This window comes from Lepisosteus platostomus, chromosome 19, assembly GCF_059453375.1.
Source record: "Lepisosteus platostomus isolate fLepPlt1 chromosome 19, fLepPlt1.hap1, whole genome shotgun sequence".
Classification (NCBI taxonomy): Eukaryota; Metazoa; Chordata; class Actinopteri; order Semionotiformes; family Lepisosteidae; genus Lepisosteus; species Lepisosteus platostomus.
Window position 1 is genome coordinate 5,938,363 of NC_142629.1, and position 18,633 is coordinate 5,956,995.

At 45.2% G+C, this 18,633-nt stretch overlaps 1 protein-coding gene and 1 long non-coding RNA gene across 7 annotated transcripts in view; one reads left to right on the forward strand and one right to left on the reverse strand.

Annotated features, from left to right (window-relative positions):
- tnrc6a (trinucleotide repeat containing adaptor 6A) overlaps positions 1–17,024 on the reverse strand; it is a 126,208-nt gene extending 109,184 nt beyond the window's left edge. For 5 of the 6 annotated variants that reach the window (XM_088613021.1, XM_088613030.1, XM_088613023.1 and 2 more), the window contains exon 1: positions 8,770–8,906. In XM_088613021.1, the coding sequence (XP_088469147.1) occupies positions 8,770–8,868 (99 nt within the window). In that variant the 5' untranslated portion in view covers positions 8,869–8,906. Of the gene's footprint in view, positions 1–8,769; positions 8,907–16,747; positions 16,814–16,913 lie in introns of those variants that run through there. The other variant, XM_088613022.1, reaches the window with a different exon arrangement.
- On the forward strand, positions 9,020–12,470 carry LOC148644993 (uncharacterized). The gene is made up of 2 exons (XR_015928530.1): positions 9,020–9,370; positions 11,235–12,470. It is a non-coding gene; the product is annotated as an uncharacterized LOC148644993 (long non-coding RNA).
- Positions 17,025–18,633: the final 1,609 nt, after the last annotated feature.

Below are 18,633 nucleotides of genomic sequence, written 5' to 3' on the forward strand. Positions count from 1 at the left end.
TGAGAATGCAAGCTCATCTTTACTTCTACTTTTCAGTATGCAATGGACCTCTACTTGCTTCTTTGTGACTGCAAAGTAATTTGACAGTTTGGAAACCTAGTAGAATGTTTCATCCATCCATGCATTCTCTAAACTGCTTTATCTCATACAGGGTCATGGGGAAAATGGCTGACCCTGTGCTCTGAACCCAAGCTTCTCTCCCTGTCGGTGTGTCTCATGGAGAGCAAGCTGGGGTATGTGAAAAGATGAATTTCTAATTCAAGAAATTGTATAGGGCTAATAAAGTGATCTTATCTTATCCCTGCAAGCCTGTCCCGAGTGCAAGGCAGAGTACATCCTGCACAGAAATCCCAGTCCATCACAGGGCAGACAGGACAAACACAGATGCGCTCAAACTCATACTTGAAGGCCAATTTTCCCAGAAGCCAGTTAACCTACCAGTATGTTTTTGGACTGTGGTAGGAAACTGGAACACCCAGAGAAAACCTATGCAGAGAGCACACAAACTGCACTAAGACATTATTTGATGTACAAATCATTTCAGAATTTGGAAGCCTTAGTGTTCACCAGCAGCTCTTTGCATGGAGCATGAAGTCAGACAAAACATGCAAAATCGACTTCCTGCTTTAGAAATTCCTGCTTCAGACCTGGTATAACTCACTGGCAGACTGCCACTCGAACATTAATTGGTTTGTACATGCATTCACTAACAATATGTTTGCATTCATACACACAGAAAATTAAATTATCCTGCAGCACTTGTCCCCACTGTATTCGGATAATTGCTAGCATAATGTACATTTAACTTCCTGCCACTAATTATTAAGCACACACCATTCACAGAAGATGAAATAACTGTTATGATTATGGAATAGTGGTGATAGGTTCTTTTCTTCTTTCTCGTTCATTCGTGAAAATGCTTCAGAGAAAAGTGGAGCCCGAATTATTAAAAGGCAGTAATTTGCATCCGTTTACGTTGAACTTGTGTGGTTGTGTGTTGTTAAGGAGTGGGTAATTAAGCGTCAGAGCTGCATCGTCAAGCCTGTTGTTAAACACTTCACTGTTCGGGAGGGACCCAGTATGAGATCCCTGTGAACTGAAATGAATGACGGAGCTGCTTTTTGGAGGATGAGAAAAACTGGGATTGGGAATTTCCAAAATGGGACCAAACACGTGGAGACAAAGTGGTCAGCCTGGACTGAACTAGACAAAATAAATGGGTAGAGGCCCTCTGACGCAACACACAGGTCTCACTGAGGACCAGTTTCATTTCCTTTGTGGGATTATTTTTTTCCTACAACAAACTTTTATCTCATGTTAACAGATTAAATTTCACTCCTCTAATTCACATCTAAGACCAATTTGCATACAGCATCCAACCAGCTATTACAAAAGACTTGTGAGCCTACTGCACTGCTACATCAAAATTAAATTTAATTACCAAACCCTGTAATCTACGCAAATTAAGTATCCACTTGGAAATACAACATTTGTAGAAGAAGACCGTCTAATTGCAGTAGTCAACCAGACAGTCAAGAAATTAATTTCCCTCTTGAATCATACCAGCCTGTGCAGGCATACAACCACGCACATTATCACTCCCATCTAAGAGTAAAGTACCTCACTGACAGAGAATGTACACGTGTGTTCTCAAAAACCATTGTCTGGGTTACAGTTACACATTCGAGTCAGTAATGTTCAGCGTTATTAGCATGCAAAATCAATACCTGTCAATAACAAAAAAACTCAGGAAAGAACAACTACAACAGTGCTTAGGGGCTGTTAAAAAATGGGCTTCTTACTCCAGCCTTGCATTTGTATTTCATGTATTGAATTGTATTGCACTAGTATTTCAATACATGACCATAAGGTCTAAATGCATAAAGATGCACAAGAAAAAAGGGCTTCCAACAGCTGCCTTCTGAGCCAAAAGAAATCGGGAAGTGCAAAGGTTTGTGTGGGGGGCCGAGTGGGTTTTGTAAGCTGCAAAGGAACTAACACAGGCCTGTTCCACAAATGAAAGCAAGGAGGGAAGAAACACTAAAGAAAAAAATGTTCTATGTATCTCCATAGCCCAAACATTATTTCTACCTTATCAGGATTTTATTGACCTTCATTTCTTCTTTGCAGGAAGTGCAATGTCTGATATAGAGCAAAAACGATCCAATGCTTAGCTTTCCTTTCACCTAATAAAGGTTCACACTCATTTTCACTCGATCACTGATGTCCAGACACCCACTCTGTTTTTGGTTTCAGTTCATGTCTGTGGCTGCGCTCTTCCCTGATGTCTCCAGACTGAACTATTGCCTCCAGGCTGGAGAAACGCCCAGTATCTCCTCGAGCCTCTACAGGCAGTCACCGCCATTTACTGGAAAGGCGTACACAATCACAATATTCCCTGGCGACAGCGGCTGCTACGCATATATTTCACTGTTATCATTACATACGCAGTTACGCTTTATGCATTTATGTGACAGCTAATCGCACTAAGAAAACAACACCAAACAAAAAATACACAAATAAGCTCTTGCGTGTCTCCGCAATGAAACAATGAGCTCAAATAACTTGTGCAACACCTGTCAGGAGCAGACAACCTTATTAGTTTCTATAAACGCTCGCTGCAGTGGTGCACAGCCTAAACTGCGATTGTGGATGAGTGCTGCTGACAGGGGGGACATATGGAGCCCTACTGCTGTCACTCTACCCAGTTAAAGGCCAGAAGCACTGGGAGCTTGGAAGCAGGCTGAGTGGTCTATGAGGAAGCAGGGGAGTCACAAAACAACAGCTCCCGCTGTTCATTCCCAATATGCACAGTATCTGCTCCTGTTCCATACCTCTTCTTTTCCTTCATAAAACGAAACATGTCCCTCTTAAAAATGTTGTAAAGAATGACTTTTTTTGAATGCACCTTGTTCATTTCGCAATGGTTTTCTTTATTAGGAATAATATACTGTAAATCAGGAAGTGCATGCCACCTGAGGAGCACACATCCCATATCGCACTGCGTAAAAAGGTGAAACAGGAACATAGAAGAGGCTGGATGCGACAAATAAAAATCCATACAAACAATATTTAAGGACAGAAAAACTTTTGCCATCTTCAAAGTGATGTAAATCAAATTTAAAAAGACTATAGGTAAGTAGTGCTTTGCCAGTTTTTCCAAATTCCTTATTGACTTCAGTCAGAGTTTAGTACAAGTAATCTGTTTCACAGAACTCCTGTTTTTTGCATAAGTACTTTATGGCCTTAACCTTTTCAGACTGACTTGATTCTAAACCTCAGCTAAACCAGTAGTGTTCTAGAAATCTAAAGCAAAACTAGGCCTACAATACCATAAAAAGGGAACAATTATAATAATGATGATGTGCAGTGTAAAACAATATAATGCTGGTGAATAGCTGCCACCTTTCTTTCAGTATCTTCAGTCCTCGTAATTAAATTAAACTGTTAAAAAATAACTGTTATATGAATCTTAAATTATTAAGGATTTAAAGTTATTGCAGTGAAACTTTAAAAAAATCGTCGACTCAGACTGACAAGTTTTGCTATTAGCAATATGTTAATACATAAATATAATTTGTTCATTCTGAGTTGACTAAGGAATGTATCCCCCAAACAAAAAATTGCAAAAACATCATTATGATCAAACTACAACTGAATGATAATTTGCTGTGAACATAGTTTTTCCTGGATATTTAAAAAAATAACATATATACTACATTTTAAACTGAACAAATTCTGTGCAATGTCTTTTTTGTTATTTTTGAACATTGGTAGTTATCTGCTAAATATATTTTACACTACACACTACAGAATGTACTACAGTATTGGAAATAAAATATTATTAGGAAACAGGTAATAGAAATGAGTGCCTGTAATGAGCTACAATGTTTTCCTCAAAGTAAGTAGCAATGTGTTTGAATCCTTTTTAAGGTCACAACCTACAGCAGTATGCTCATGCCATCATGTTGAAAAGGGGGAAATAAGGAAAACGATTATTGGTGTACGTCACTGAAATACTTTAAGATCCAAAATGCTTTGTAAAGTCTATGCTGGTTACATTATATACCGTAGAAGCCTGTTAGTAGCAACATGCTTTTCCCCTGGTGCTCTTTTTCTTCAATGGCTGCAGCCGTTACTGGGTGTACTGTCCGAACAACAGACGCATGTCGCACAAGACAAGAACAGTGCCCTCTACTTTTTCAGAAGGGGTAGTCTACTGCACTGATACATTATCACTGCAGCATTGTGTTGTTACTATTGCCATCTTTATAAGATTTTTTACAAAGCACTTTTGTGGTTCCAGATTAAGCACACAAGCAGCCTTTGCAAACTTCTGACTTTCTTCTTTAAGTGTGAATCAGTTAACAAGGATGTCACATGCCTTGTGCTGCACTGGGCAAACCTCAACAATCTGAACAGCAAAAATCAACATGATAGTTTTTCTGCTCAGTTCACTAGAGACCAACAAGACTACAGGGGCTAGGGTGACTAAATCTGGGATCTTTTTCATAGACCCCTGGCTTGGCTATTTCAACTCCCACTCAGGACAGAAGCTATACCCATGTTAGGGAGAATTGCAAATATGACACCCATTCATAGAAAGGGAGACAAAGCTGAACCAGGAAAGACCAATCAGTTTTACTTATGATATTATTAGCTTACTTCTAATAAGATCAGATCACTTTATTGGCCGTATACAATTTCTTGTATTACGAATTTGTCTTTTTGCACACCCCAGCTTGCTCTCCATGAGACACACAGACAGGGAGAAGAAGCTTGGGGTCAGAGAGCAGAGTCAGCCATTTAAAAGGCGCCCCTGGAGCAGCTGGGGTTAAGGGCCTTGCTCAGGGGCCCAACGGAGTAGGATTCATCTGCTGGCCTTGGGATTTGAACCGGCAACCTTCCAGCCACAGGCACAGACCCTTAGGCACAGTGCCACCGCTCCATCCCTGAGAGAGGAACGGGCCTAAAGCAGATTATAGGTAAAGTCTTATTTAAATTACCAGCATTCTTTGAACAACCAGCAAGGGCCATGCATAGTACTACAGTATTCACCAAAATATAGATTCACATTTGCAAAGGACCTTCACAAAATGTTAAATCTCAAATTAAAAGCCGCAGAAATCTAAGGTAACATATGCACATGGATTAAGAACTGGATCATAAACAGGAAACAGTGTCATATCCTTAACCAGGGATCTGCTCTAGGCGCGCTCCTCTGCATGATCCAACAGTAGCAAGTACAAAAGATCTTAGACACAAGCATGAAGTGGTCATACACATGGCAAATGGAATATAACCCTGATAAGTGGAAAGTGATCTACATGGAAATTTGAACAAACATCATGTATATCGTATGAGTGATTCTGACCTGCATTAAAGAACAGACAAAAGGGATCTGGCATTTACTCTATGTGGATTCTTTATGTCCCCATCAAGGTAACGAGATTAAGCAATAAAAAAAGCTAACAAAATTCTTGCATATATAGCAAAAGGTGTGGAAAGCTGTGTTTAAGCTTTACAACACAATAGTAAGACTTGATTTAAAACATAGTTTCAGTTATGGTCACTATACCACAAAACAGATATTCTAAACTTAGAAAGAGTTCAAAGAGCTTAGAGCTCAAAGAATCGATGAGACTATTAAATATGGACACGTTAAGGGGGCAAAATCTCTTCGGTTCAGAACTAAGGAAACAGGAGATCTAAGTACCTAAAATCCTAAGGGGTAAAGATAAGCAACCAAGAAGGCTGCTTCACACTCAGGAGTGAAACAATGATCCTGAGTAACAAACGGTAACTAAAAAGAGAAGTTAGGTCTTGGATTGAGAATAGGAAACACTTCTTTACAGAGCTGTGCGAATCCTAGACAGACTTCTAGTTAGGTGTGGTGGCTGAAGCCCAAACTCCATCAGGAACTGCCCCTTCATGAACTGCTGTCTGGAGGAAATCTTCGCTTACGTGATTTGAAACCAAATGAGCACAATGGGGCAAACAGCCTCCTCTCGTGTGCAGCCTCTCTGACGTTCATATAATACTGGTTCCAGGATGGCAGGGAAATGCTCCCAGGTAAAACACAGGTTTCTCCACACCAGAGCATACTGCATTTCTTGATGGACAATTTAAAAGTGCAAACCCAGTTGAAGATCAATGCACACCTGCACACACCAGACTTTCCTGGTAAACAATGTGTTAATAATTCAAATCATAAAAAAAGACATTTCTATGCACCTGCATAATAGTGCTGACAGATTCATACCTGTATAAGTAACTGCAATTTTAATGACAAAGACAGTATTTTTGTGAAACGCAGCTTAAGTCTCACCCTCCATGCATGGTTGGTACCTGGTATTTCCTTGACAAGACCACTGCCCCACTCTTCTGTTACATCAAAACCCAGAAAACAAAAACATTTCAAACGGACAGGAGGTGGGGAGGATCTGGATTGTGACTGAAGCGCTTGTAAATGTTCTCAAATCAACAGATCCACAAGTCACAAAGTCTCATCTGCCCAGCTGAGAGCAGGCATTTGTCTCGGACCGATTCTCAGCTTCCGTGGCCAGACAGGGTTCATCAGAGCTGCCTCTGTGGTGCCAGGCTGTGAAGAGGGGAGCACCAGATCTCTGCTGCAGAGCCAAAGAGGGCTTCGTGGACAAGACTGCGAAGCCAGAGCCCTGCCTGCTGCAACGCCTTCCCTTTAACTGCGCAATGAGCTTGTGAAGGCTGAGCGAGGAGCTAGCTGTTCCCCCCATATTGTTCCTACACGGTGGCCGTATAGCAAGAACCCCCCAAAACAAATGAAAACCCAGAGGCAACATGGAAATCGCAAAACGGAAACAAACAAGCGACCCTATAGAATCACTAACCCCGCTGGCGTTCAGGAGCACGAAGGGCCGCCGCAATGCCCCCCCCCCCCCATCATCCTCCTTTTGGCACACTAAGAACAAAACCTATACATTGGCCCCCAATGCCAAGAAGCCCACCGCAGCAGAGAAACACAAGCATCCACCCAGGCAGGCAGGCATGAACCCCTCTGCTTTCGCAAGAATTTTCTCCCACTGCTTCTTTTGTTTCAAGATATCACGAGAAGACGGCGAAATGAAAGAAATTTACGCCGGCCACGTCTGTCTAGACAAACAGCATCTCGAAACTTACCGAGACCAACACACACACACATACACCGACACACGCACACCCTGAGAAAGCTGAGAATTCTCTCATGGCTATCCTTTCACCAATCAACAATCAGCAAGCATGACAAATAATTGTTTGCAGCTGTCATTAGCTGAAAACAAGGCAAATCTGCATATGCTTAATCTTAATTAGACAGACTTGGCACACAGCCTCGGCGACAGTACCAAACAACGTTCTCACAAAAGGGGACGAAGCTCAGACTGAGAAGGAGAAGAAGAAAAAAACGCAAAACAAAAACTCCAGCCGGCTGCAAACGAAGGGCAACAAAGGATAAAGGCAAAAAGCGCAAGGAGAGGGGGGGGGGGACAACGGTTTAAAAATAAATAACGAAAGCAATGCCAGAAAAGATGCCAAGGTTTTCTTACAGCAATGTCCTTTCCACCCTCTCTGGCTCTCCCTTTGTGCACCATCCCAGCCCTCAGAGCTCCTCAGATAGCAGCCCGGGCTAGATGCAATGCCGCAACAGTGGAATTCATACAAATCAAAACCACAGGATTTTCTCTCTTTTTTTTTTTTGGTACGAAACACATAATGCATCCGATACTAAATAATCAGCTCTCATTTACCTCTCAAATGAGCAGGCACTGATCGACTTCTCTGAGAAATTTCCATTCAGGACGGAGGAGGACCGAAATAATGGATGGCAAAAAAGAAAAGGGGAATGAAAAGAGGACTAAACTGTTCTGTTCGGTTTCCCACCCCCCCCCCCTTTTGTTGCGACCTGGCACTGGTTAAGCTGGTACTACTGCGATATGAATCGGGATTTATGACGTGAGGAAATAACCAACCAAAGCAACAACAAACCCCCCCCACTCTCCCAAAAAAACCTCTTCTGCTGCACAGGGAAAGAAAAACAGGTCACAGGCTCTGCAGTAAATGCTCTGCAACCTGCACGCTGCAAAGCGTGTTCGCTGCTGGCCAGACAGCCATGACGTCACACAACCGAGCACTGCAGCCCCGCACGGTGCCATCCGCCGCTCGGCTTTCGTGACAAAAAATAACACAACAAAAGTGGAGGATGAGGAGGAGGAGGAGGAGTGAGGGGGGACAATGCCTCCCCCCCCCCAACTCCCCTGCAACCCGACAGGTGGAGGTGAAGGCAAATGGCGCTGGCTGGGAGGACGGAAAGCATGCCAACCCCCTCGTCGGTCGCCCGTCGGCCCCGGGCTGTCGCGGGGCACCCTTGACAGGACGAGGAGCACACGGGACAGTTTGCGCGCAGCCCGCCGGACAAAACGCAAACAAAAAACAAAAAAGGGAGAGAGACGGAGCGTGCGAGAGAGGGGGAGAGAGAGATGAGGCTGGAACCCTGCCACCCCTCCGGCGCCCTGAGCCAGCTCTTGGACAGCCTTCAAGGACGAGCACAGACTACGCAGCATCTGTACCTACTGGCAGACTGGCATGCCTGCCTTTATTTTTCCCCTCTCCTCCCCCCACCCCAGCTCCGTTCATCTGCAGCCCTTTCAACAGTACCAGCCGCAGGACGACGAACCCCCCGAAATAAAGGCAGGCGCCCGTCCCGTAGCCCGGCGCGGCGCGGAGCGGAGCGGACGGGCGCGGATCTCTCCTTACCTGGCACGCAGCACAGAGGAATGCCAGAGCAAAGCGCGTGGCAGCAGCCTTTTGCAGACCAGCACACTCAGCACACGCAGGGAGAGAGGAACCAGACATGGCGGAAGGGGGGAGATTGGAGGCGAATTAAAATGTCGGCACACGGATTGGGGGGTAAACGTAGCTTCCGACGAGGAGGACGCCTCGGGTTTCCGAAAGGATGCCGCCCGGGGAAGCGAGCCCCCAGCCTTCACGAAAAAACGCCGCTGGTTTTCACATGTCGGGTCTCCTTTTTTGGGGGTGTTCTTTTATTTTTTTGAGAGCCACGACTGAGAAAAAAAAAATGTTATTCGAATGAGTTTATTAACACTCGAAAGTCCACGTTATTTCACGAGTCAAATCTAACACTCAGCTTAATTTTTGTTAAAACCTCCACCTTGTGCCCTTGGAAAATCTGGAAACTGGGACAGGTGACAGCCAAGAGCAGAACTTTGTTTTCGCAATGTTAATTTACTATGAATGCGCAGGAACAACGCTGCCTTCTTTTAAGTTGAACGCGCACTGCTGTTGATTCACTCAGTTTCCTTTAAGTTTAGATCACTACATTTACCACTCATAAAAGGTAGGAATTTTATTTTATTTCTGGCATCACCTAGAAAATATTTTTTAAAGAATTTTGCATAAAGATATTCAAACCATACAAAATTCCAAAAGATATAATCTTTCATGGAACGACTGCAGGCTGCAAGAAAGAATAAATGAATATTATTTGGAGAAAAATGATCTATATAATGTATATCATAAAAACATAATTACTAAATTTTATGAGAAATTAGAATATTATTTAAGTTATAATATTCTGCAAACATATTAATGACATGGATGGTTCATACTATGTTTTCTTTACAATCTCAAAGAGGAAATATATACCATTATACACTACGGGGCTTTGGATAAATAGTATCTTATTCCCCAGATCTTTGGCAAAGATTTGGTCCTTTAATAACATTCAGATCATCATAGGGAGAAGTATCATTTCATTATGAACATTATGCACAGGGCTTCAATCTCTTAGAAAATACTATTACATCTATTGAGTTATGTTGTTGAGTTATTTTTAAGCAAATTAAAATAATCTTACCTCTAACGCTGAACTCACATTTCTCATAAAAAAATTCAACACAACTGGATTATTTTAAACTTTTGTGCTAATAGTGTATATTTTCCATTATATATTATATCATTGTTAATTATGGAAAAAAGGTTATCTTAAATGCTTAGAACTAGTGACGATACTATATATTTAGTACGTGTAACAATTAACTACTACATGTAACTGAAACCTGACCCAGAGTCACCTTCAGTCTCTAAAATGCTCTTCAATATCTTGACCTAAAGCACTTTTCTAGGACATCCTGCACTATTTAATGAAACCATTCAGGAACCTCAAAATCATGTAATTATGTTTTACCTTAATTCAATCTTTTGATTCCTAAATTAATTAAATAAATGCAAAAAACAAAGCTCTAAAGCAATCTAAAGCATAACACCCTTTTATAACATTGTAATGGCATGGATGTCTGACAGAAGGCACAACAGACAAGCAATAGATACTTGGACACAAGTCTTGACTTGGACACTTGGCTTGCCAAACACAGAACTTGTTCTAGTTGTACTGAGGGACAAATCGCCCATCATTCAGTCCTCCAGAGCTCGAATAAATTAGATATCCTGTGTGTTATTCAGCCAGCCACAATCTGAGTTCACTACACACAAATATATATCCTTACACCTCTGTCAGAAAAAGGCCATTTCTTTCAGCTAAGGTTTATTGTTGATACCAATGTAGTATGCATCGTGTGAAAGATACAATATTTCTACAATTTTCACCTTACAATCATGCCCACACACAATATCGGTTTGCAAGAATAAGCACTGGTCGCCCCTGGACATGGAGTTTTATTCCATCCAAGCTTTTAATTCAATTATTGGGCAGAACTGGTCAAAATTGCTCTCTGTTCCAGGGTACTTATCCGGTTGACAATTTAGTGATACCCAGTAAAATCTTGAGAGTACGGGTTCCCACAAAGAAAGGGCTGGCCACCCACATAAAAACGTCTGCACACGTTTTGTTCCAATGGAGCTCTCAGTTACACAATCAAACCCTTTCACGAGCTTTACCAAGAATAATAAGATTAAGTTGAACTGTTTGTTCCCAGCTCTTAAACATGATCTATTTTTTAAGTGAAATAAAACCCAAACGTGGACTGCAAACATTCAAATGGATCTTAGATCATAGATCCTAGATCGTCTTAGATCAATGAAGGCTTCAGCAATCTAATGGGGGTGGGATCCACCAGTATACAGAAACAGACTTTTGTCCCTTATGTACAAGTCCATAATCATCAAGAATCCATTCCTGGCACCTCATCATTCCTCAGAAACATTGGGTGAATAAACAAAACCTTTTACTTTTCCCTGAACAGATGCAACTATAGACAAGACAGAGGACAAAGTGGAAATCCCAGTGTTCCTAGATCTCAAGTGTGCGGCAGAAAAAGAGTTACACCCGCCAGGATCTAGAAGAAAGAGCAAGGCCATGTCTGTCCCTGTCTGACGAGTTCCAGGTATCCCCCCCTCCCAGTTATAACAATCATATTTTGCTCATTACAAACAGCTGTGTTCCCACTTACAGCAGTAGAAGTGTGGGCATTCATCTGGAGTACATTTAAATACCAATTAAATCAAATAGCTCTTTTATATCAATGGCTTAAAAAAGAGCTGGCACCAACTATATCATCTTGTGATTAATTCAAGGGAATGGGCTTTTCAGTGGGGGTCGGCTTCACAGACTGTCTGGAGGAAAACACTCGCTGAACAATAGCTGGGCTACGAAGCCCTGAGTGAATAATGAACACAACTTGACATCAGTAATGGGAATTTCTAAACAAACGACACGACTGTGTAATTAAAACAGTGCCGGCATAAATTATATCAGCCCAAATGTGGCCTGGCGCTCTTTATAAAGTGCTTGAAACAACAGCCGAAAAATAATACAGGAAAAACACGCCCGACAGAGTGCGATCCACTCGTTTTGTTTGTTTTCATCGCCTTGTTCCGTGCTGACTGTCTTTTTAATCGGTGACCCCAAAATATTTCAAGGGAAGTTCTGCCACAGAGTAAATACTCCCGTCGATGTAATTTAATATGGTCTTCGACTGATCTGGTATGTGAAAGCATGCCACGAGAGCACTGAGGAAGCAGTGTGTCAGCTCTCTTTACAGCAGAGCTCCGGGCTGCGGGGTAATTCACCTCACAGAAAAGTTTGTGTTTAGCTCCACATTTCCTTCGCTCTTGACTTCTTCACTTCCTTTAAAAAATGAAGAACAAATCCAGCTACTTAAAGATGAGACTTTTTCAACTTAATACCAAAAGAAAACGCTCAGTTCTGTTTAGATTTTAAAAAAATCGACTTTAAAAATCTACAATTACAGCTAACCAGACACTAGAGAATGCCAAACCTGCCTCTAATTGTTGTGAATAGACACACTGGCAATAATTAATCAAATTACTGGTAGAAAATACATGTGCACATTCTCACATGAGTTTTAACAGGGTTCTTTTTGAAGTATTTAAAGGGTATGCATAGAGCTGGTTCTTTTTTACATTCTTTTTGTTATAAGCCTTGAAAATATAATAAAGTTGCCTGTGCTTGTTTTTCATTATTGTGACATTTTTATACGTGCAGATCCCTGGGGTGGCCTTAGGTAAGGGAAGGGTCCGTCACAAATAAATAGAAATTTGTACAAATTGCACGTTCGTGTGCAGAGAAGACTGAAAAGAAAACAAATGTTCCCAGTAGCTGGGGTTTGCTAATACATTTGGTCAATTTGGGCAGTGGTAAGGGCTTTAGAATTGTACCCTTGAGCAAGGTAGTTCATTTGTAAGTACTACACTACCATTCCTTGCTATACAATCTTAAATAAATTTGGCTAAAAAATTAATATAACTATCTGCAGTGAGCGACGTTCATCCATTTTTTAAAAGGTCCATATGTAATTACAGCAGGGGGTGCTGCAAACAAACCGAGACCAGATAAAATCTCTTTGTTTTTTCCCCAGAGGTCACCCTTTTCTCTGGAAACTCCCTCACTCCAGACCAGCCTGTCCCAGAGAAAACATAGCGAACTAGGAGCCTTCAAGGGCCCTGTTCCGGCCTTAGTCAAAGTGCAGGAGTTATGTCAGGGAGACAAATCCAAAATGCTAATGTCACAGAGCCTGAGTTTCACACCTACAGTTCTCTGAATGCAACAGTTTACACGCAACAATCCAGAAGTAGACTGACGTGAACTTGTGCCATAATGCTTCAATGGCTGTGACCTGTGGGAGTGCTCACTGGTGGTCTGTGTGGATCCTAATGTCCCAGTACAGTGTACACACTATACTGTTAAAAACGGCGCTGTCCTTCAAATATAAAACCGAGGTCCTGACTCTCCGTGGTCATTAAAACTCCCAGGGCATTTCTCGAAAAGAGTAGGGGTGTTACCCCCAGCGTCCTGGCCTTTCCCAATCATGGTCATCAGATAATCACCCATCTATGAATGGGCTTTATCACTCTGCTCTCCTCCCCACTGACAGCTGGTGTGTGAGGTGAGTGTACTGGTGCACTATGGCTGCCGTCGCATCATCCTGGTGGGGCTACACATTGGTGGACGTGGAGGGGAGTCCCCATTACCTGTAAAGCGCTTGAAGTTGAGTGTCCAGAAAAGCGCTTAATACTACTACTACTACTGATAATAATAAAGAAACCCTTGCAAAGAGACTTCCATTTAAGGGCAGTGCAGTGGCACTGTGGCTCAGGATCTGCGCCTGTGGCTGGAAGGTTGCCAGTTAGTATCCCGCGGCCGGCAGAGGAATCCTACTCGGTTGGGCCCCTGAGCAAGGCTCTTAACCCCAACTGCTCCAGGGGCGCTGTACAATGGCTGACCCTGCGCTCTGACCCCAAGCTTCTCTCCCTGTCTGTCTCATGGAGAGCAACCTGGGGTCTGCGAAAAGACAAATTCCTAATGCAAGAAATTGTATAGGGCCAATAAACTGATCTTATCTTAACGTGGACCTTTCAAGGGGTTTGCTACTTTAAAATACACTTTAAAAATAGAAAAAAGACCAGCCTATTTAGCAAGTTTGAGAATGAGCAATCCCGGCTTACATTTACAATGTCCCCCATCTCCAATCTGCTTCATCTGCTGTTGAGCAAGCGGGCCTTTCTACAGGTGCCCAGTCGGAGCTGCGGAGCGGTCCTCCTGCTGTGCTTTCTCGGGAGTGGGACAAACCTGCTCACAACAGCATTAGAGTTTCTGAAGAGAGGAGGGGGAGAAGCACTCCCACACAAAAAAGCCTGCCAATCAACGGCTGCTGTCTGCACAATACAGCCGTTTGCAGAGGGAGAAAGCAATTTATTTAGCCAGAAATGGAAATTCCATTGAGGACGATTAACCCAATTAGGCAGAGAGCTGAAGGGGGGGGGGAGGGCGTGCACTAAATCACAGTCTCCCACTCTTCAATGACCTAACAGAATTAAGTACGGATATCATCCCGCTTCCCTGACAGACATTCCCAGGATACACAAAGCCACACTTGCCGAGACAGGGCCCGGGCAGACAGTGGTGTACTAAGAGGAAACCTGTCTGGTGGACACACACACACACCAAAAAAAATCTTTAGCATGGCATCGCGGACTGCCTCTCTGAAACGCTCCCTTGAGATGCACGCAACGTCTACAACGTCTGGCTCGGAAGAAAATGTCTTGTTTGGGGGTTGTTGTTTTTTTTGCTGCCGTTTTAATTTAGCCGGGTGTGTGTAGGACACGTGTTCTGCACATCTACTCGACGACGCACCATAAATAACCAGCGCGCCCGCTGGAAAACGAGCCGCCGGCCCGGCAGCTCTTCCCGAGCAGGGATCCCGGCTTCGGCACGTCTTCCCCCCGAGGAAGAACCGAGTCCTCGCTGTCACTCCGGAGCCGGCCAGCCACACGGGCAACCAGGCTGAGCACTGAACACAGTCTACAGCAGCGCCTGACCTGCCCTGTGCAAAACGCCGTGAAATCGCTGTATGTTAAATAGAATATGTGTATTCATTCAGACAGTTTGTACAGCAATATATAATAATAATAATAATAATTGCTTACACTTATATAGCGCTTTTCTGGACACTCCACTCAAAGCACTTTACAGGTAATGGGGATTCCCCTCCACCACCACCAGTGTGCAGCCCCACCTGGATGATGCGACGGCAGCCATAGTGCGCCAGAACGCTCACCACACACCAGCTATCAGTGGGGAGGAGAGCAGAGTAATATAGCCAATTCATAGAAGGGGATTATTAGGAGGCCATGATTGATAAGGGCCAATTGGAAATTTGGCCAGGACACCGGGGTTACACCCCTACTCTTTTCGAGAAGCACCCTGGGATTTTTAATGACCACAGAGAGTCAGGACCTCGGTTTTACGTCTCATCCGAAGGACGGCGCCTGTTTACAGTATAGTGAGTATATACCAACAATCCAAGTTAATTCATCTAAAACTGCTACCCATGTGTCAAAGCACTGGGGGATTTACTACCGCAGGTTAGGATGAGTAAATCAGTTACTGTGTTTTGCAGCAGTGACTGGGGTGGCTCACGTGATCATAAGTTTAATTACATATATTCTCATGCCGGTAAACACTCCAGTACGTATTCCGAGTAAGAGCTGTGATGTACATTATAGAAACACAACGCACCAGTCCAGTTCTGTATCTTCCGTGAGGCGCCATTCAGAAATCCTCTCCTCCCACAAATAAAAGATCACCCACCAGCGTGTGTCCCTTCCTCCTGCTGCTGCCTCAGGCCGGCTGTGCAGCAGCTCCCCGGAGCTTCAGACAGGAGCTGGGAGGGGGATGCTTTGTGGGAAAAGCTCGCCCAGAGGTCTGCATGTGTGTGTGAGGCTGCAGTGAGGCAGCAATATGTGGGAACAACCATTGTGTAACCATTTTATCCAATATGGGGTCACGGGGGAGATGGGAGTCGACCACAGCAAGCAACGGAACACCTGCCCATCACAGGGCGCACACACACACACCAACACACACACACACACACCCCAGAGCCAGTTTTCCCAGAAGCCAATTCACCTCCCAGCATGTCCTTGGGCTGGGGGGCGAAACCAGAGCGCCTGGAGGAAACCTGGGGAGAACGGACAAGCTCCACACAGACAGCACCCCAGGAAATGAGCCCTGGGGCTCCTGCAGGGCTAACCAGAGCGCCACCTCGCTAACCCCCGGGGGCAGCCAGCAGCGCCTCATTCACACGGAACGAGGTCTTTTATTTTTTTGATCTCGATTAACATCAGGATTCCGAAAGATCTCGTTTTGGGGGGGGGAGGGTGATTTCCTCCTCGTGCTCGGTTGTTTTGAAGGGCAATTAGTGATCGGTCCGAGGATGAGGGGCCGTGTCGATTCTCACCTCCGGCGCCACACGCAGAAACGGCCCCGCACGAACTGGACCGCCCGTTTCCGGTCCACCTCCATCATCAATAAACCCATGAGGGTGTCAAACGCATCGAATCCGCCTTTAAAACTGCCATAACCCCTTCCTCTTCGCTGAGTTGCGTTTTCCCAACTAAAACATAGGCCATCTTTAGGCCCTCCTTCTGAAAAAGCGCCTTTCTTCCATTTTAACGTGTGTATGTCGATGAACCACACTGGGCACTCTCCACCTCAGGGGGCTGCACGCAGAGGAGGGGAGACAGCTTAACCAAAACCCAGCATTTTGCGTCTGTTAAAATATTATCTACAGTCTACAGTCGACGAAACACGATTCAAACACGCTATAAACAACGCGAGCTTGGTAAATAACACGCATATATGCACATCCAATACGCCATATTAACCCAAGGAAACGAAAGAAAAAAGTATTATATCACCGTAATTAAGAGTACTTTCCTGTGCGCCTACACTTACCGCATCGTTACTGCCGGTGCCGCCGCCCTCATTCCGTCTCACCGTCTGCACAACGCAAATCTGCACCTACCGGGGAAACGAAGTTAAAAGACATTTTAACAGGAGTAACCACGCTTTATGGGCGTTAAACCGCCGAAGAATCGGACCAAGGCCCGGGCTCGCGCACCTCGCTCCTCTCCGGCGACGGGACCCGCGAGACTCCGGCCGGCACGCGCCAAAACCCGCGCCGGAGCCGCCGCCTCTGGGGTCACGTGCGGCGCCTGCGTCACAGAGACGCTGAGCAAGTATCGCGCGTGGAAGGAAAACGACTTTTCCCGTCCCGGCGCGGCACGTCTGAAGGCACAACTGAGAGCACGACCGAAAGTGGTTGGGAAACGTTAAGATTTTTCAGCGGTTTTAGCAGTTGGCCGCTGCCCCTCCTTGCAAGGGACATAAACGCTCCGTTCAAGAGCGCTGGAAAGTGACGTCACTGCATTAGGCGCAACATTCACTACACTGCAACCCTGTCATACTCCAATCTCTGAATTAATCTGCTGCACGATTTATAACTTGTGCGCACGAAAGAGCCAAATTGGTCCCTCGTTTTCTTTAGTTCGTGCTCACAGAAAAGTAGCCAAAGAAGATCCTATGTCCCTGTGTCCGCTCCAGTCAGTGCCAACCCAAGCGTTACGCTCTCACGGAGCTCAGCATTGTTAAGGACATGTTGTGATGACGGTTGTGAAGATGGAAGATCTTCGGGAAGATGAGCTGCACGAAGGAAGCTGTGCGGGAGAGCTTCTTGAAGTGGGACAGCCGTGGCACCGGGGCAGTCCCACTGTCTCGGGTAGTCGTCACAGCCGGAGACTTCCTGAGTGGCAGTGGCAGTATGCAATTTCCCTCACGGGATCAATAAAGTATCTATCTCTCTATGCCCTTTGCTTTCCACGGAGCGTTGCAGCAATATAGCTTCCCCGTCACTATACTGGGGCATCAGGACCCACACGGACCGCAGGGTGAGCGCCCCCTGCTGGCCCCACTAACACCTCTTCCAGCAGCAGCCTTAGTTTTTCCCAGGAGGTCTCCCATCCAGGTACTGACCAGGCTCACACCTGCTGAGCTCCAGGGGGCTGCCAGTGGTGAGTGGCTGGGTGATGCTGCTGAACGTATTGTACTGAGAGCTTCGCTGTCCCTGGTATGAGTGTGTGTGCGTCTGCCTGTGCCCGTGAGGCCTGTGATGGACGGAGGGTGTACCCCTTACTTGCCAGGACAGGCTCCCCTCGACCCTGTGTCGGATAAAGCTGATAGACAACAGATGGACGCATTATCCACCATATGAGGCTGGTGATATCTACCTGATGATACAGCGTGGGCAGAGACAGGTCCCACGCCCGCCCTGAGTAATGCCTCTTCTCACCCGCCCAATCCCTTAAAATAGAGAAATTCGCCGGCCGTTTCACAGGCGAGGGGCAGGGAGGAATCCACACAGGAGCAGAACGCCACGCCGTTTCCTCACCAGAGCCACAAAACCGAACAAGCCCGAGAAACGTTTCCACTGAAGGGGGCCGTTTGTGACTCTGTGCGTGGCTGGGGTAACCGGACTGGGATTCAGGGCTTAGGGAAACCGAGCTCTGCCTATTCCAGCACTTGGATGTCCATAGGGTGACCTTTGACGTTTTACACCGCTCAGGAGCGTGTGGGGGTTTCTGCTCCCTACGTGGAACCCATTGCAAACGGCAGGAAACGTAAAAAGGAACCGAAAGGGTCCAACTGCCCCGGGTCCCGCTTCCCTTCCTCGTCAATGCCCCACCATTACCCTCCCCCCACCCCACCGCCCGAAGGCGTGATTCCCGGGCGTTTCGGTCAAACGCGCACCTCCAGCTGTACTCTCGAGACATCAAGGGGCCTCC